At 39.6% G+C, this 18,383-nt stretch overlaps 2 protein-coding genes and 1 long non-coding RNA gene across 4 annotated transcripts in view; 1 reads left to right on the forward strand and 2 right to left on the reverse strand.

Annotated features, from left to right (window-relative positions):
* The window catches only part of LOC134822523 (centrosomal protein of 162 kDa-like), a 75,456-nt gene that overhangs the window by 13,445 nt on the left and 43,628 nt on the right, over window positions 1-18,383 (forward strand). The gene's annotated exons all lie outside the window — the stretch shown is intronic.
* Window positions 3-8,348, reverse strand: LOC134820492 (centrosomal protein of 162 kDa-like). 2 transcript variants are annotated; one of them, XM_063830892.1, is made up of 14 exons: window positions 7,768-8,348; window positions 7,520-7,575; window positions 6,936-7,148; window positions 6,529-6,698; window positions 6,175-6,407; window positions 4,676-4,836; window positions 4,453-4,566; window positions 4,046-4,145; window positions 3,351-3,631; window positions 3,105-3,250; window positions 2,487-2,711; window positions 1,276-2,379; window positions 967-1,098; window positions 3-814 (listed from the first exon to the last, which is right to left on the reverse strand). In XM_063830892.1, the coding sequence occupies exons 1-14, from the start codon at window positions 8,334-8,336 to the stop codon at window positions 740-742; spliced, it is 3,579 nt and encodes a 1,192-aa protein (XP_063686962.1). In that variant the 5' UTR covers window positions 8,337-8,348; the 3' UTR covers window positions 3-739. The 2 variants fall into 2 exon arrangements, with proteins under 2 accessions (XP_063686962.1, XP_063686973.1); XM_063830903.1 differs by having other exon boundaries at window positions 338-814; window positions 2,499-2,711.
* On the reverse strand, window positions 11,957-12,488 carry LOC134820519 (uncharacterized). Its single transcript, XR_010160896.1, has 3 exons — window positions 12,406-12,488; window positions 12,191-12,263; window positions 11,957-12,052 (listed from the first exon to the last, which is right to left on the reverse strand). It is a non-coding gene; the product is annotated as an uncharacterized LOC134820519 (long non-coding RNA).

Below are 18,383 nucleotides of genomic sequence, written 5' to 3' on the forward strand. Positions count from 1 at the left end.
AAAAAGTAGACGGTTAATTTGGGGCTTTTATTCGAAAGATTTTCCCACCACGTATTCCACGTATAAATAGTCCCCTAAAGATCACAGAACGCGCGGTGTTGCGCACAGGTCCTTAGACACGTAGAGAAATATACGTTCGGCCGCTGCGCGTTCCCGTCCGTTCCCATTAAATAAACCGCCATTTGACTAAAACTGAACATTGGACATAAGCCGGTGTCAGTTCAAAACGTCACAATTACGATTTCATTTCAAAGCATCAAGACATCAATTTTAACATAATCTAGCAGAAATTGAAAAATTCGAGCTTCTTAAAGATCAGTTATTGGCGGCAGTTTCGACAATCGTAAAGGCCGGCTACAAATAGATTTAGAACGGAGTAAAAATGAAGGATATTAAAACTATTAGATGAGAAATTATGATAATATACATACATAAATACAAAATATTATACTGGTAAAAACAAAACAACAAGGTTAAAAGACGGTCGTGAGAAGTGACCAACTAACGCAACATTTTGTGCGGAATTTACTTATTAGATTATCAAACAGAATTGCCCCTCAAATAGGCAAAGCTCATTGAATAATGACAACATGTTCACCAGGACCCACGTCACTGGTGGGGGTGCCCTGATGATCACAGGTGGAATTGTCCAAGATTGTGCCGTTTAGGTAAAACTATACCATGTGATTGCAGCTCCATACAAAGGCTTATTATAGAGTCTATCTCGTTCTGAAATCGTTCAATTTGAAGGTTCTTTTCTATCAGCTGCTCTTATATTTCTTGATGATGTGTTCGCTGCTATAACAACCTTAACCTGAACAATAGGAATTTTTTGCTCTTAACTAATAATCAAATATTCACTTTTTGAAATCCATCCCTAACACCCAGAAGTCAGGTTTAACATTAAGTTTAACCCTCTATGAGGAATATAATGACAGCGATGAGTTCCTGAGATAATTGTGTTACCTTCGCTTTTTGGAGTATATCGATAGTATCCTGAAGTTGACCGGTCTGATTCTTATGAGCACGTTCCATGTTTTCAACTCTCTGCTGTATTGTTTTATACTGGTGTAACGAAGGGGGCTGCTGAGCTGCCGTCTGAAACATATTATAGTCACAGCCATATTATCTTCTACAACGTGTAATCAGTTGGGAGAACAACAATTCCCCACATCTTATACTAACTGATAAAACACATCTTTGGCGATTAATGCTCAGTAAGTATAATATTTTCAAAGAATTGGCCTCAAAAAAACTACAAGAAATGGTACAAACCTCCTCAAGTTCTCTGCCTAGTTTCGTTATCTGTTCCACAAGTGTTTTCTCCTTATTCCTCAAGTTCTGAGTCTCAGTTTGCAGTTTGGGCAGATGGCCTGCTTGTTCACTGTAATGTGACACTTGAAGCTCCAGAGTCTCCACTTTATTTGTTAACCGTGCAACCTCAGATTCTGCAAAGCGTGCCGCGTGCTGTGTAACAAGCTTCTGTCGCTCTCCTTCGTGGTGTTGGATGAGCTTGTCCATTTTAGTTGACTGCTCCTCAGAGAGCCGCATTACTTCTGTCTCATGGGTGACTTTCATTCCCAGTAATGTGGACTTCTGCTGGTCGTTTTCTATCTTCAGAAGATCGCATTTAGTTTTCAGAATTGAGTTTTCTTTTCGCACCTCTGAAATATGTTTTCCCTCAAAGTGTTCAGGATCATATTGTTTTTTAATTGTCAGAGGTGCAGCAAGCAGCAGTTGAGATTTTAACTGTACCATCTGCTGATCCTGAACTCTCAGCTTCTCATTCAACAGCCCCATCTTCCGTTTAATCTCCCCAGTTGGTATTTGACCATCTCTGAGATCACGACTCTCTTGTTCTAATTTAACAGCACGAGACTGCGCTTCGGCCAGGGATTCCTCAAGTCTGATAACTTTCTCTCTTAAAACTCTGTTCATTTGCTGCACCTTGCTTAGTTCAACTTCAGAACTTTTTTCAGTTTTCAGTTTTGCGATATAGCCCTCATATTCTCTTGACCAGAATAAAGTCTCCTGCATTTCTAGGATCTTAGCTGAGTTATCAACAGGTGTAGTGGCTGCAATGAGTGCTGTAATTGAATCAGGATGACGCTTGTGTAGGGCTGACTCTAATTCAGCAATCTGTCGTTTTAAATCGCTAATGGTCCTGACATTTTCAGCTGAGGCCGTTGCAACCAACTTCTGTTCATGTTCAGTACTCTGCAAAAGTTTCACTGCATGCTGAAGTTCAGCAATGCGATCCTCACGCCGTCGCAGCAGATCTTTGTCAGTCCTGAGGTCGGCGTTTTCGCGGAGCAAGTTCTCCAATTTCTCGTAAAGCTGGTCCCTTTCTTGGGTTTGCTCTTTTACCAGAGTGGTTATCTGCAGTTGAATTCATTGATAAACAAAGGTATAGTAGGATATTTGGTAATTCATAATTTAAATGGTAGAGTAAACTATACATTATATTATATTTCAAATTAACAGACCTGTTGGTCCACCTGTACAAGAGAAGAGTTAACAGCAGCATCACTAAACTCCCTGGGTCCCCCTCCGACACGGCCCTCTAAAACAGTTACACGCTGTTGGTACATTATCTCCCTGTGTTTGTAGTCGTCTAGATCAGCTTGTAAAGCTGCTAGTTTGGGCAGGTTTGACACTTTGTCTGCTAGAAGTTGGGTTTGTTGGTTCTGCTGCAACTGTCGTACTGACGCCTGAGGTGTGCAGTGTGTAAGTATGAGAAACTATTTAATGTTCCAATATATTGTACTACGTGTTATAAATGAGATCTCAACCATACAAAGTCAATTCTACAGTTCAACATCTTCAAATCAATGTCATTACAAGTAAAATGTTAAATTATGATATTTAATGATCTATTTAAAGTGAATAATATTTATTATAAATCAAGAGGCTTGCATATAATGAACATATTGACACGGGTGCAGAGTTGAGTCTGTACGGAACCTAGCAGTTTCAGATCCTTGTTTAACTTGCCGTACAGCAAGGTCATCCACTACTTTAGCCCGGCGAGGCACATAACTCCCAGTTATATCAGTTATACCAGTTATATCAGTTGGTAAAAAAGAATATTACGTATGTTTTACCTCTTTCTGTTCGAGTAATTGCTTCAGAGCAACGTTGTTGGACGCCAGATCTTTATTTTCTAGAAAGAGTCGCGTTATTTCGTCCTTCTGATGCTCTTTTAGACCTCTCATCTCCTCATAGACCTTAACATTCTCCGACTGGTACCCTGTAGTGGCATCACGTGAGATTGATGCACAATCACGTCATTCAAATACTAAACAATAATAAAACCAAACCAAAGTACGTTTAAAAACTAGATAACTGACCACTAAGAAGGTTCTCCAGTTCAGCAACTTGTTTGTTAAGATGCTCCACTCTGGAGTCCGCATCTCCTCCACCTCCTCCAGCACCCGCATTCCCGGCATTTTTCACCCGCGACTGCAGCACATACACGTCCTGCTTGTACTTGTGGAGCTCCTGCGAGTGTGCTGTCTTGAGGGTGCTGACACGCTCCTTGTGCGCACGCTGTGTCTCCTGCAGCTGCTCCTGAACCTGGCGCAACTCCTCCTGGGTGCGCCTATACAACTCCTTCCACGCTTCCACATCTCTGAGGTGGGAACATCAGATACACAACAGTTTGGAAAATTCCAGTTCCATAAATTACTCTGATAATACGATAATTAAAGTTAGGGATTTAGACGTTTAGAAAAAAATACTGATTTTAGACTAGTAATATATAGTAAATTTGGTTATAATACAAGATACAACTAAGATACAACTAAGATACAACTAAGATACAACTTAGATACAACTAAGATACAACTAAGATACAACTAAGATACAACTAAGATACAACTAAGATAAAACTAAGATACAACTAAGATACAACTAAGATACAACTAAGATACAACTAAGATAAAACTAAGATACAACTAAGATACAACTAAGATACAACTAAGATACAACTAAGATACAACTTAGATACAACTAAGATACAACTAATAGCAATTATTAGAATTACCCGTCTGCTTGAATGACCTCCACAAGACTCTTGTCAGTTAACGCACATGTCCATGTGTTACCAAGGTTCTGTTTGGACAAGTTAACATTATTTTTCCCATCTGAAAAAAAAACAGTTAAATTAAAGAAACTGGATAACAATGAATGGTGTCTCCCATTAATCTGATTATTCAATGCGTTATTTTCTACTAAACACTGAACTTTTCTAAGTTTTCATCAATTTAGTTTAGAGTCGTTTACAATAAAAGATGTTTTAATTTTTTCTTTGCCTGATGAGTTACACTTTTGTTCACTTTTACACATTTGCTCACATCACTCACAGTCAGCCGCTCTTGCATGGTTAACCACCTTCCTTGTGTTGCTGGCTAATCATAAATACCTAATTTCATTTCATTTTTTCATACTTACCATTTTGATGAGAAGGTTTAGGTTTACCCCTAATGTAAGCTGCAACGGGGGACTGTGCCACTATTTTAGATTTAGCCGAGGAAGTCCTAACAGGAACTTTACTTTTTGAGGGTCCTGGCGAAAAGCTATGTTTAAAAATAGAAATTGTCTGTCAAAAATAAAGAGTTTTAAAAACGTTATAAAATTTAAAATAATTAAAAGCGAAAATTTAAAATGCGAAAACCTGAATCCTTCGTTGTGATAGTTGGTTTCTTGATGCTGCTCGTAAACTTTTTAGTGTCCTGTCCTTTCTTCTTAGGGGCAGGAGTTTTTGGTTTGACAAACTCAGAATCAGGAGTTTTATCTGACCTGGAATCTGATGCTCTACTGCTCTCTATACTGGACCTACAAAAACTGGTGATACTTCCTTGCTAAGACAAAAGTAAACTACACCGTGCCATTTAATAGGGTTACTAATATTGTACCAATATACTCAACTCGACATGGAGGTTCATATCCAGAAGGCAAATGGCGCCTTTCATCAGCTCTGGATCATTTGGAATAGCAGAACTATAAAGACTCCAACCAAGATCAGGATCTATAAGGCTGCTGCCCTCACCATCTTGTTGTATGGAGCTGAAGTCTGGAACACCACCAACGCGATGTGTGTGATGCAGGCCACTCCAACGACTAGGAAGAGACCTTACCATGTATCATGTATGTAACATACTCAACTTCAAATGAACATGTCCATAAATAAACTACTGTAATCTTCGAGTGCTCAGAATATTTGGCTAAAGCAGATTTAGGACGTACTACCATAACTTAGTCCTACTAAACAAATTAATAGCGGAGAAGTATTTTTAAAGCACCATGAAGCAATTCTTATCCTTCATTGCTTTTTGGCAGTCCCACTAGAGGCTTTATCTGCATCTGATTGTCAACCACAAGTCCATTCTCAAGATGTGATTGAGGTGCCTGATTTCAAAGTCAGACTATGCAAAATAACTTTGTTGAAGGTGTCAGTTAATTATCACGGATTGGGGACGATATTTCATATTACTCCTCCCTGCGTTAATATAGCTATTTAACATAAATGTAGTTGGACAGAGTACTGGCAATTGTGAGAGTATAACGAGAGGATGGGAGCTGCTTCTTCTAGCGTTGGGCGCCGGAGCTGCGGGTGTGGGAAAACTTTCGGTGATCTCCTTCATGAACAGAATGAGATACAGACTAGTGTTCACAGTGATAGCAGAGACTTTAGTCCTTAGTTACGCAGCCATACTTTACTGGCCAGTAAATTCGATAATCATAGTTACAATGAGCGTTGTTGTTAAGTTTACGTATGGTATAATTATGCAAATGGCCACAACGTATGTAATGTATGACCTGAGATACTTCGGCTCAAGAATGTTAGCCCTTTGGACTGGAATTGCATCTGGAATCTCAATAATCGTTGGCGCATCAGGCACTGCAATAGGGTCTTTTGCACCACCATGGATAGCAGTGCTTAGTGCTTTGGTGGTGAGTGTTTTGGAGATATTTGTTGTCATGTCCATGTATGAGATGGATGATTTGCAAAACAACTGCTACTTAAGTACTGGGCTTGATCAGACAACTCGGACACTGGCGAACATTATCATAGTGGACTTGAACAGATATAATAGCAATATTAGCGAAATTTAATACTGATAATTAATATATATTTATAACTAGGTTATTAGTGAAATATATTTTTCTAACCTTATCTCTTGACTCTTTTGGGCAGCTTTCGCTTTTATTTTTGCCAGATAATAAGCCATATCTTTCTCCTGGGAATAATCAGGATTTGTAGTTGAAATAGTTTCATGTGACTGGGAAGGTTTCCCTTTTGTCTCCCCTTGTGTGTCCACTTCATTGTTATCCTTGAGGTGAGGATCTCTTTTGCTTAGTACTGGACTTAAGTCAAAACCAGTAGTGCGGTCCTGGAACCTGTCCTGAAATTACCATGATTTGTTATTAATAATAATATAGCATTTATTTGTCATAATTACGGCATAAGGCTTTGACTCAAATTGAACTGATTAATAAAATAAAGCATGAAAGATTAATTTTAACCATATCAATGGGCGTCGATTCGAACGGGTTTAAAGTTGTTTTCATAGGAGAATAAGCAGTTTTCGAAGGGGATTCTGCAGGTGCAAGTCGCATTTCATCCGGACGATTAAACTTGTCGTTGTCTGAAACATCCTCATAACTTTCAAACTGGTCACTCGAGTAGTCACGTTCTGAAAAAATGTTACTAGCTCAATTGTATCCAGAAAATAGTGTTGTAAATGTTGCAAAGTTATGTTACACCATAGTGCCGTGTCTGAAGCACTCTAAACAACCAGACTACAGCTGAATGGAGTGAGAAAAATGTATGTAAAACATTTGTAAAATCTATTTTGTCTGAACCAAAACACGGCGGTTAAACCATTATGACATTGGTGCCGACAAACCTGGAGCCAACTCTAAAAACTCACCGGAGGATTTAACATCCTGAAGAATCTTATCGACTTCTTCTTCCACCTCGGACACCTTAACTTCACTAGGAGTCTCCTCGCTAGGGGTCTCCTCTTCTCTTATCACTGGAGACTCGTTCTTCTCAAAATCTTCCTCCAGGGGCAGGTCTGCTATTGATGCTCCGGTGGCCATCAAGGTGTTGTCTTTAGGAAGACTACTCTCCATGAATGACACTGAGAAATATGTATTGATAGTTTGAGTTTAAGTTTGGGCAAATACCCTTCAAGGCAACTTTACAATTTGGCTAAAATCTGGCCAAGGCTCAAAAAATAGTTAATTTTACGTCAAAAACAACAAGCTACTTTTAACTCTGCTTCCCAACCATTAGTTAAAGAATTAAAAAAGGAGGTTTTTAGGTACCGGGCCATCCTGGTAACCTTGCTATGGGCTGTTCCCTGGCTTATGCAGGTCTAGTTTACCCATATTATATATAAAAAAGGAGCACATAAACGACATTTTTCTTGCTTGATAAAATATTTGTCCATTTTTATATTTCTCTTGTCAAATTCTAAAGCTTAATGTAGTAATATCACTGAGCACTCACCTTTATCCAGAAGGTTGGACTCTTTCATGACAGAACTCGGGATAGCAAGAGATTCACTGAAATATTCATTGCAATTCATGAAATGAATTAACTATTTGCAGTATTGTAATATTTGACAAGAACAGTTTCTAGAAAGTAAAAATAATCACTGTTGTAGGTACTAGCAATTAAATGCATGAATTAAATAGCTTGACAATTTTTATAGCGTAATATTCTAAAACAATTACCACAGAAATATTCAAACTCACTTTGGTGGTAGTTCAGCAGAGAGGCCTCTTTGAAAATTGACAATTTGATCCTCAACTTGCTTTTCAATGATATTCTTATCTCCAGAAACGTTGATGTCTGTACTTATATGCAATGATTTCATTCCTGCCATTAATTTTAAGGCCTCTGTATTCAGAGAGTCAGATTCTTGATGAACAGTCAGTTCATCTGAACTCTCTGAATCAGGATTGGAAGAGACCGGGTAATCTTCTGGATTCGGTAGAGGTGTGTCAACATGTGGTAAAGGAGTGTCTGAGTGTATCTGCTCCTCGTGGGACATGGACTCTTCAGTTTCTGACATTACTTCTGCAATCGGATTGCGAGGTTGAAACTTTCCATCAAAAGACTTGTTCAAAAATGGCATAGGGGAGGCAGGACTTAGCATGCTTGTACTGCTACCAAGATCGGTTGTGATCTCGATATCAGTTGTTTTATTTCCGGCATCTTCGTCAACAGATTCACTAGCCTCAAGGAATTGATCAACATCATCGAATGAACTGAGAAAGCTTTTCCGGTTATCTTTACTGCCATGGTTAACATCATCAGCCATCCTATTTCTGAAAATTATGAAATTTAGTGATTTATAAAAATTATGTTATTTTTTACATCAAATTCGAACCATGGCCATGGTTTGAGGTAAAACATGAAAACTTAATAGCAAATGTTACCAACAGTAATTTAAGCCTAGTACAAGCAAAAAATCCCTGGCAGTCAGTGGCGTAACGAAGGGCCCCGCTGACCCTGCTGTGCGGGGGGCGCCATCTTAGGGGGCGCAAAATCGTCGTTTGAAGGTGTGACAATTTTGAAAAACTTAACGAGGTACTAGCAAATCTGCGCGTTTTGCTCTAAAAACACACTTTTTTAGAGATTTTACCGGCGTATCCTCTAAAATCACCCAATTTGTTCAATTTTAGGGAGGGGTGCCAAAAGGGGAAGAGGCGCCAACAGGGGGCGCATTTTTGGGCGGGGGGGGGGGGGGGGGGGGGGGGGGCGCCAACAGGCAACATTACGCCACTGCTGGCAGCAGGTTATAAAACAGAGGACTGATTATTTAGTTAATGATAAGTTAACCTAAATAACCATTACTAATTACTGGTACCAAATGATAAAACCACTTCTAATAACAAATTATTAAAGGAATCTGTTGATCATACTCACTGTACAATAGTGAACGATATAAAAGTTCGCATGATTCAAATTCAGGCATTTTTTTTTATCTAGACACTTATTTTACTTCGGTGTATTCCAACAGCCACAATGTTACACAAGTGCAACCAGCCAATTACAGGAAGCCAAAGGATCTTTTTGGCCAGTGACGGTTAAGGTAGTGTGTACCATACTTTCTTCGTCCGAGACTTTGCTGCAATGTGCAGCTCCTCATTTAACCCTCACACCCGATTTCTCGAGTATTTGGCTGAGTAGACCGGGGGGCTGCATAGACCACTCATGATCCTTAGCTGAACGTCGACGACGCTCACCCCACGACCAGGCAGTCAGTGGGTTTCGAACTCGCTACCTAACGATTGTAAGACAGGCGTTCTAACCAACTGCGCTACCTGGCCGTTAAATGATTCAAATTCAGGCATTTTTTTAAAAATCTAGACACTTATTTTACTTCGGTAGGGATACATAGAAGTAGAGATAATGCATAATCTTACTCCATCTATTATGCACCGTGAAGTCACTGTATGTATGTATATATTTGTTTGCATTCAACCTTAAAGGGGAAGCTACATTGAGGGTTCATAAACTTCATACAACTTTATGGAGGTTGGGCGGTTTGACAGATTTTGAATATTTCTATCATAATAGTAAGGTATGGTGCAAACTATTTTGTCTCCTGAACTTATCAACAAGTAAGATTGCTTTTGTGGCTTCGTCTTCAAAGTGCTTCCGGGCTGCATGAATTACTGTTTCCACACCTCTTTGAAGGCCACCACACAGTTGTACAGGGTGCTGTGCTCTTGATAATGTCCTGATTCAACATGGTCATTGGAAAGTTATGGGCAAAAAACTGTTTTGGTCATGTGGCAGGCTAGCTCCACAGGAGGACCAAAGTGCAAAGAAACTGCTGCTAACTGCTGCTAACTGCTGCTAACTGCTGCTAACTGCTACTAACTGCTGCTAACTGCTGCTAACTGCTGCTGTCGCGCGCGCGCCATTTGCAGCAGTTAGCAGTAGTTAGCAGCAGTCAGCAGCAGTCAGCAGCAGTTAGTAGCAGTTAGCAACAGTTAGCAGCAGTCAGCAGCAGTTAGCAGCAGTCAGCAGCAGTTAGCAGCAGTCAGCAGCTTAACGGGTGATACTCGTAAAATATCTGTTCCATATATCGGAGGACCGTCGACGAGTCCAACTCGGCGCGCGTCCTGGTAGGTTGTAAACCTACAATCAGCAGCAGTTAGCAGCAGTTTCTTTGCACTTTGGTTCTCCTGTGGCTTTAGTTAAACACAAATTCTTCACCTAAACATGTGCTTTCGCGCCACTGCGGGCGGGCGGATGCAATACTATATTATACTGCAAGCGCAAGGGCTCTGGATAGAGCAACTGCAACACAAATTCGATTGTTTAGGGCTCGGGTTAGGGTTGTGGTTAGGGTTATATAGCATAGATAGCTTCAGGGTTATGGTTATATATATATATATAAAACCGTTTTATTCAGCTGTAAAACCAAAAAAACCAAAGTCATTTGATAATTTTTGGGAGAGCAAACTATTACAAGCCCTTTTCACCGGCTTTTACTAAATCGCTCGCCCAAAGATTTCACGTGACATTGGATTTTTTGGTTTTGCAGCCGTACAAAACGGTTTTACATAAACCCTAATCCCAACCCTAACCCTAACAACCATAACCCTGAAGCTATCCATAATCTTAACCACAACCCTAACCCTAACCCGAGCCCTAAATAATCGAATTCACGTTTTACTACCCTGTCACGTGACCAAAACGGTTTTTGCCAATAACTCTCCAGGGAAGCATTTTAACCCTACGTCATGGGGGTTGATTCGGAATCTGCGTCCAAAAATGCACCGATCCAGATCACTTTCATGCTTAAAGGGCCTTGTTGTTGAACTCCGCGCGCGCTGATCATTAGTTCATTGTATTTCATTCGCAATTAATAATTTGCACGCTTCAAACATTCCAAAAATGCAATTGCACCACGTAATACAATTTAGCCAATCAGAAAACAAGAGTCCGCAAAGTTAAAGCTGCACACTTTTATATTATAAGGTCCAAAATGAGACCTTTCGCGATAATTCAAAAATCTACGTTGTCTTGAATTTTCCTCCTGGGGAGGAAACGCTATTTTTACAAAGCGAACATTTTGTTGAAAACCAGACGTTTCTATCTCTTTTATTTTCGAAGTTAGGCACCTACCAGTAAGGACGTAACGTTTCCTGGGGATTATAAGGGAGTCATACAAAGTGCAATGTGCATGTAGCAACTTGGATTGTAGCGCGATGCACTACTGGGTCGCGCGCGCGCATCCAATAATGCTTCTCGCAGATCATCGGCGAGATGCGAAGGATTGACATCATGAATCAACAACTTGGAGGACTTCGCCGCTTCGACGCGAACTAGTATTCTTGCTTCGCATCGAAGATCGTTGCTCTGCTTTGCAGAGCAACGATCTCTATGGGTTGACATCTGTTAAGTGGCGTACTCGGATTTCAGCACGACAACTTACTTAACAGCCTATTTACTGCTCCAATTTTCCAGGACTTCTAGAGATTATTTATTTATTATATTTCATTAAATTGTGATGGTATTAATTTAACTACGTATAATGGGCTCCTTTTAACTAGAGTATGGATATTCAGGTTCCGATATTATGGAATACCTCCCGGTTTGAGACTAACTCAGGGCACAGTTCAAACCCAAACTCTCAGTGTACAATGGCAGATTTATGACAGGAATTTATGTTATGATTATGGACTTCGATCTTTTAGGTTAATTTATATCTAGAGTTTTAACTTCTAACTTTTAGATGAATTTATATCTGGAAGATAACCAATTGAAACAAGTAAATGAAAATCATGAAAAAGGTATATAAAAATACAATCACTAATGAGTCGAACAAACAGCACTTAGTAAAGTCTGTACCCTAAATCCGCTCAGTAACTGTGACGATGATCGATGGTGCGTAGTATTAGTATAACGGGATGGCTGGCTCTCTCTCTCTCTCTAGTACAGTGGACGGGTAGCTGCTATATCATGGCTACGTTCCTTCAATGCTGCAACGAGGGCAGAATCCGTGGGAGGGGGAATGTCCTAAAAGGGACAAATTATTAGCAAGTGACGAATTGATTAATGACAATAATACGTTAATTAAACAAGATAAAGTTAAATAGAGTAAACTGTAGAATATGAAATATGTAAGAACGTATCAATTAATCCTCAATGACTTACGAGATAATAAGGTAGGTGCTGCTAAGGTTGGGACAAGCAGGTAGGTTAGGATAGGGCTCACCCACAATATTACCTAGGAATGACGAACCTATTAGAATTCAATTACTAACCTATCGGGAATGACTTTAGTATTACGAACAATGTGAATCAATAATTGGGAATAACATTGCAATGAACAACATCTAACTAATGGTTTAATAATTATAAAACTATACCTCGAGGAACAAACTTCCTAGCCTATCAGGAATTGAACAGAAGCGACGGGAACCAATTGCAATGATCTGGCATGACGTTAGGAAAATCTGGTGAACAACAACGGATAAGTATTTACCCGCATATTATACACAGAACTTGAACTCATGGATTTAATCTTAACCTAATTATGCATGATATTGATACAGTCTTAGGAACAAAATACTAAGGTCAATGATTTAAAATAAAGAACTACAAACCTATTTATGAATCTAGTGACGTGGGAGAAAGCGCAGCATTCTAACATCCCGGGCCGTGTAGGGAAAACCAATCATAGGAGAGGCGGTCGGGAAAAGGCTAAAGGCAGACGGCAGTGAGAATCTTATGTGTTCCTCTTTATATAATATAGTCCTTCTTGTTCGTTGGAAGAGGAGTTCCAGTGGAAGAGGTGGTAGCGCGTTATCCAGGTCACAAACAAACAGGTTATTGCAAACAGGTTATTGCAAACAAACAGATTATTATACAAACACCGGTTTTTAAAAACTGGTTACATATCAATTCCAATAAATGAATATCTTGTTAAGTGATAAAGTTTATAAACAATAAAGTGTCCTTTTTATGCCAATTTCTCTTATCAAACCTTTTTTTGTAACTTTCAAATGCTTATCGCAAATCTAATTCACATGTAATAACAAATCGAATTTACACTAACGGCATTACCTGGAATCAACTTAACTTCCGACATACTTCATGCCTACATAACAACATCGTCAATCAAGTAGCAACAGTCACCTAACCATGACCATAAGCTTTCGCGCTTGTTTCACAAGCGCCACAGCATAGCAATGACATGGCTTTGGTTACTGGTTAGCATATATATGATATATAGAGCAAACGTGAATTTTTCCTCTACTTCAAAAAGAATAATATGGAAGCAAATAATCTTAAATTGAACGATTTCCCAATTCCCATAAAATTTTTGCGTCGTCGAGACACGTCGAATGAGTGTCGTTCGCTTGTATTATTTTAACGGGTGATACTCGTAAAATATTTGTTCTGCAAATATTAGGACCGTCGACGAGTCCAACTCGGCGCGCGTCCTAGTAGGTTATAAACCTACAAGTATTATTATTCACATAGCCATGATCGAGACTACGCTTGTTTCACAAGTATGATAGACCTCCTTCGACGGTCGCGCTACTGCAAGCGAGAGGGCTCTGGTTAGAACAATATTGTTACGTAATATGTATAAGCAATTATTTGGGGATTTTTACAGACGTATGGAAAATAATAACGCGCGCGCGTGTTATAATCATGCATTAGCTAGGCCGGCCGGTTATGAGATGGTGCGTGCGCGGCGCCAAGTCTAGATTTGCATATTATAAAATTGATTGGAGTTCGCGCTCAGTACATAAATAGATCATTGGCTGACATATAGGAAAACGGACCACAGGACTTCATAGTTCATCAATTGGGATGTTGTAAATACATTCATCCAAGCTTTGGATACCCAGGGGCTCTTTTAGCTCATTTTGCCAAGCATAGCTATTGCACATGCTGAATGCTGATCAAACAGAATATACTGGCATACAGTATTACGGTCTCAACTTCATCTGAAATATCATGTAATTTTGACGGATTTCAAAACTTTAAGACGACTTGGGGAACTCGCCAACAGGAGCTGCTCTTAGATTCCATGATAAAATTTATTTTAGTTTTCAACAAAAATCCACGCAATCTGTTCAACAGGAATCAAGCATACATTTGTATTTGTCAGTTTTCGCTCTTTTCAGTGGGTCGTCCATGATTTATCTACAGTGGACGAAATCAGTCTCCACTCAGTTAAAAACTAGAGTCGAGACTCTCATTTTGTCATCCGTTGATATAAAAAGAAATCATAAGTCAAGTATATGGGCTCTCGAAAAGCTGAAGCATTAAAATATGATGGATCTTACAAAAACGGTTCGTTCATTTGGCAAACTTACAGGAGAATATCCAAGAAAGACACGAGAATTATAGCAACTTTGATTTTGAACTATGATTAAATTTAAAAGACATACTTAATCAAATAATCAACCAAAATTAATGAAATCAAATCCTATAAATTCGTTTCGTGATAGTTTTACAAGAAGATGCAATGGGTCGAGTGGAAAATACAAAAAAATCGTGAAAAAATTTGACTGTTTAGCATTAAATAAAGCTAGATGTAGAATACTAAATAAATAACATAAGCGTAGTAAAATAAGAGTTTTATCCAAACAGAAACAATCTAAAGGAACTAAAACTAGTCCTAAACTTTGGTAACAGCTCCATGACCATCGTCTCCATCATTGTCAGATGATATCAGGGCCTCGCTCTCGCCAGGGAAGTCGTGATCTGATTCCGCATCCGATTCTTTGTCGGACTCCACAATACGCTTTATGGACCTATCTGACCGTCTTCTCGGTGACGACCTGCCAGAGCTCTCTGACACTCTATTCAGGGGCCGGAACATTGGAGGTGTCGGTTTGTCTCTCTGTTCTTCGTTGGTTATTGCAGTTGCCTGAGGTGATGAGGATATTAGTTATTTTTATCTTTTATATCAAACAAAGCTATGACAGAGAGTCCAGATGAACAATGTTATTGAATAATTTTATTTGCTTCAAAAGGAAGGGAAAAAAAACCATAACTTCGTAAAATTTATGCTAATTGGTGGTGAAATAACAAACCACCGCTTGTAACAAGTGAGAGTCCCAGATGCTGAGCGAGATATTATATGATAATAAGTTATACTTTGAATGACAGATAAGATCAGAACATTGAAAATCAAATTTCACGTTATTAGACAAAATCAAGACAGTGTTAAGGGTGTTATTAATTTTATGATCGTATCCTTTGAGTCCCTCAAGATTTAATGCAAAAGTCGATCAAAAGTCGGTTTTGCATGCACTCAATTGGTCTACAGAGTACAGACCACAATATGATCTGTAAACCATCACATGCCTCTAACATTTAAAAAGAAAACACACATAAATCAACGAATCAATGAATAAAATTGTTACACCTGCTTAACTGTGTGTTAGGCTCAGGGAGATAGTTGAAAGAAGGAGATTTTATGTTAAAGATTGAGTTTTATGAAGTGCTTTTTGTTAAAAACAGCTGCTTTTTTAACGAGGAATGCTCAAAGAAAGATGATTTTTATGGAACATCGAGAAAATTTTGTAAGAAATGCTTTAAAGCCTTTTTAAAGAGGTTAAGGTTAAGACTATGTTCAATGGATAAAGAATTGTGCAGCAAATGTTTTGTGCATTGTACCAGGAAGATCAAAATAAAATGGGCTCACTTCAGCCCTACTTCACGTTATCCGCCGCGTTCTACAACATTTCATTAAATGCCTCATACGTCGTTCTAAAACAAATTACTCTTCATAAAAATTTTCTTGGGGGCTGCGCCCACCCAACCCCCCTAGTCCCCCAACTTTTATTATTGTGATGTCTGATTATTACTGCGCCCCCCCACCAGCCCACCAATTTGTATTATTGTCATGTCGATTATGCGCGTCTCACATTTGTCGTTTGGAACACCCCATTTCTCAAAAATTTTCCGGGAGGCTGCACCCACAACTTTGTATTATCGCGTCCTACAACATTTCTTTAATGATAATGTCGTTCTACATCAATAATTTCTAAAAATTTTCTTGGGGCTGCGCCCCCCCCCCCCCCAGTCCACAACTTTATCTTTTTGTGGATGTCTGATTATTACTGCGCCCACCCCCCAGCCCACAACCTTGTATTTTTGTAATGTATGAACTATTGCAGTCCCACAAATGTCGTCTGGATCATCCTATTTCTCAAAAAGTTTCCGAAGGCCAGGGCTGCGCCTTGCCTAGCCCTCCACTTATTATTGTGATGTCAGATTATACATACTTGTCTACAAATTTTCTTTAATGTCAAATGTCGTCCGAACACATAATTTCTCAAAAATTTTCTGAATTGGCTGCGCCCCCCCACCCCCCCCCCCCCCCCCTCCCTATGCCAACCAACTTTATATTATTGTGATGTCTCAGGATTATTACTGCCCTACTAAATTTCTTTAACGCTTATATGTCGTCTGAATACCCTATTTCTCAAAATTTTCGGGGGGTGCGCCCCCCTAGCTCACCTACTTTGTATTATTAGATTATTGTAGATGTTTGATTTTTTACTGTCCTACAAATTTATTTAATGCAAATGTCTGTTAAAAAAACATTATTTCTCCAAAAATTTCTGGGGGGCTTGCGCCCCCCCCCCCCCCCCGGTCCCCCCAAACTTTATATTATTGTGATTGGTCTGATTTTTACTAGCCCCAAATTTCTTTAATGCCAAATGCCGTTTTAATCACCTATTTCTCAAAATTTTCCTGGGGGGTTCGCTCCCCTAGCCTCCAACTTTATATTATTCTGAAGTATTGATTATTGCTCTCCTACAAATTTTTTTATGCCCAATGTTCGTCCTGACATCACCCTATTCTCAAATATTTTCGGGGGTTGCGCCCCCCCCCCCCCCCCCCCAGTCCCAGCCAACATTGTATTATTGTAATGTTCTGATACTTGCGTCTCTAATGTAGTCTGGAACACCTATTTCTCAAAATTTTGTCCAGAAGGCCAGCGGCTGCGCCCCCCCCCCTAAGACCCCAAATGTGTATTATTGTGATGTCTGATTATTACTGTCCTAAAATTTCTTTAAAGCCAAATGTCGTCTCTAAAACACATAATTTCTCAAAAATGTTCTGGGGGGCTGCGCCTTCCCCCTCCCTTAGCCAACCAAAGAAGTTCGCCCGGCTACGTGTCCACGTGTCGGGCTACGTGCCGAGGAATCGAAAAACTTACTCTTTAAATGAAATATCGGACCACCTTAATTATGAAGTTACGAGATGATAATATACATTGGGAGGCAAGTGGGGTATTCGGGTTGGGGTCAAATGCGCTAAAATTTGGCGCTGTCGAGTGGGTCTGCCTAAAATTCACGATCTAGCTTTGGGTCTGAGACATTTGTAAAAAAACCTTCTGTATCACAGTGAGAGTAGAGCTATGTCGTCTGAGTATGGTACAAGCTAACAATATCTGTTTACCAGTTTAGGAGTAGACATGCGCTGTCGTCTGAGTAGTGTACAGCTAACAATATAAGTTTCACACGGTTTGAGTAGAGCGCTGTCGTTGCTGAGTAAGGTACAGCTAACAATAATCTGTATCCCAGTTTAGAGTAGTGTGCTGTCGTCTGTGTTGGTACAAGATAACAATATCTGTATCTCCAGTTGACAGTAGTGCGCTGTCGTCTGAGTATGGTAACTAGCTAACAATATCTGTATACCAGTTTAGAGTAGTATGGGAGCGCTGTGTCGGCAGTATGGCACAAGTAACAATATCTGTATACAGTTAGAGTTAGAGCGCTGTCTTCTGTGTATGGTACATGCGAACTTTATCTGTACTCCATGTTTAGAGTAGAGCGCTGTCGTTCTGAGTCATGGTACAAGCTATCAAATTTCAGTATCCAGTTTAGAGTAGAGCACTGATCGTCTGAGCTTATGGTACTGCTAACAATATCTGTATCCAGTCTAGAGTAGAGCGCTCTTGTTCGTTGAGTATGGTACAAGCTGACAATATCTGTATCCAGTTTAGAGTAGAACACTGTCGTCTGAGTATGGTCAAGCTAACAATATCTGTATCCCAGTTTAGAGTAGAGCACTGTCTGTCTGAGTATGGTACAAGCTACAATATCTGTATCCCTGTTTAGAGTAGAGCAACTGTCCGTCATGTGTATGGTACAAGCTACCAAAATATGTATCCCTGTTTAGAGGTAGAGCACTGTCGTACTGAGTATGGTACAAGCTAACAATATCTGTAATCCAGTTTTAGAGTAGAGCGCTGTCGTCTGAGTATGGTACAAGCTTAACCATATCCGTATCCCAGTTTAGAGTAGAGACACTGTCGTCTGAGTATGGTCAAGCTAACAATATCTGGATCCCAGTCGAGAGTGTGCGCTTT

The sequence above is a fragment of the Bolinopsis microptera genome, chromosome 1, assembly GCF_026151205.1.
Source record: "Bolinopsis microptera isolate Bmic1 chromosome 1, MBARI_Bmic_1.0, whole genome shotgun sequence".
NCBI lineage: Eukaryota > Metazoa > Ctenophora > Tentaculata > Lobata > Bolinopsidae > Bolinopsis > Bolinopsis microptera.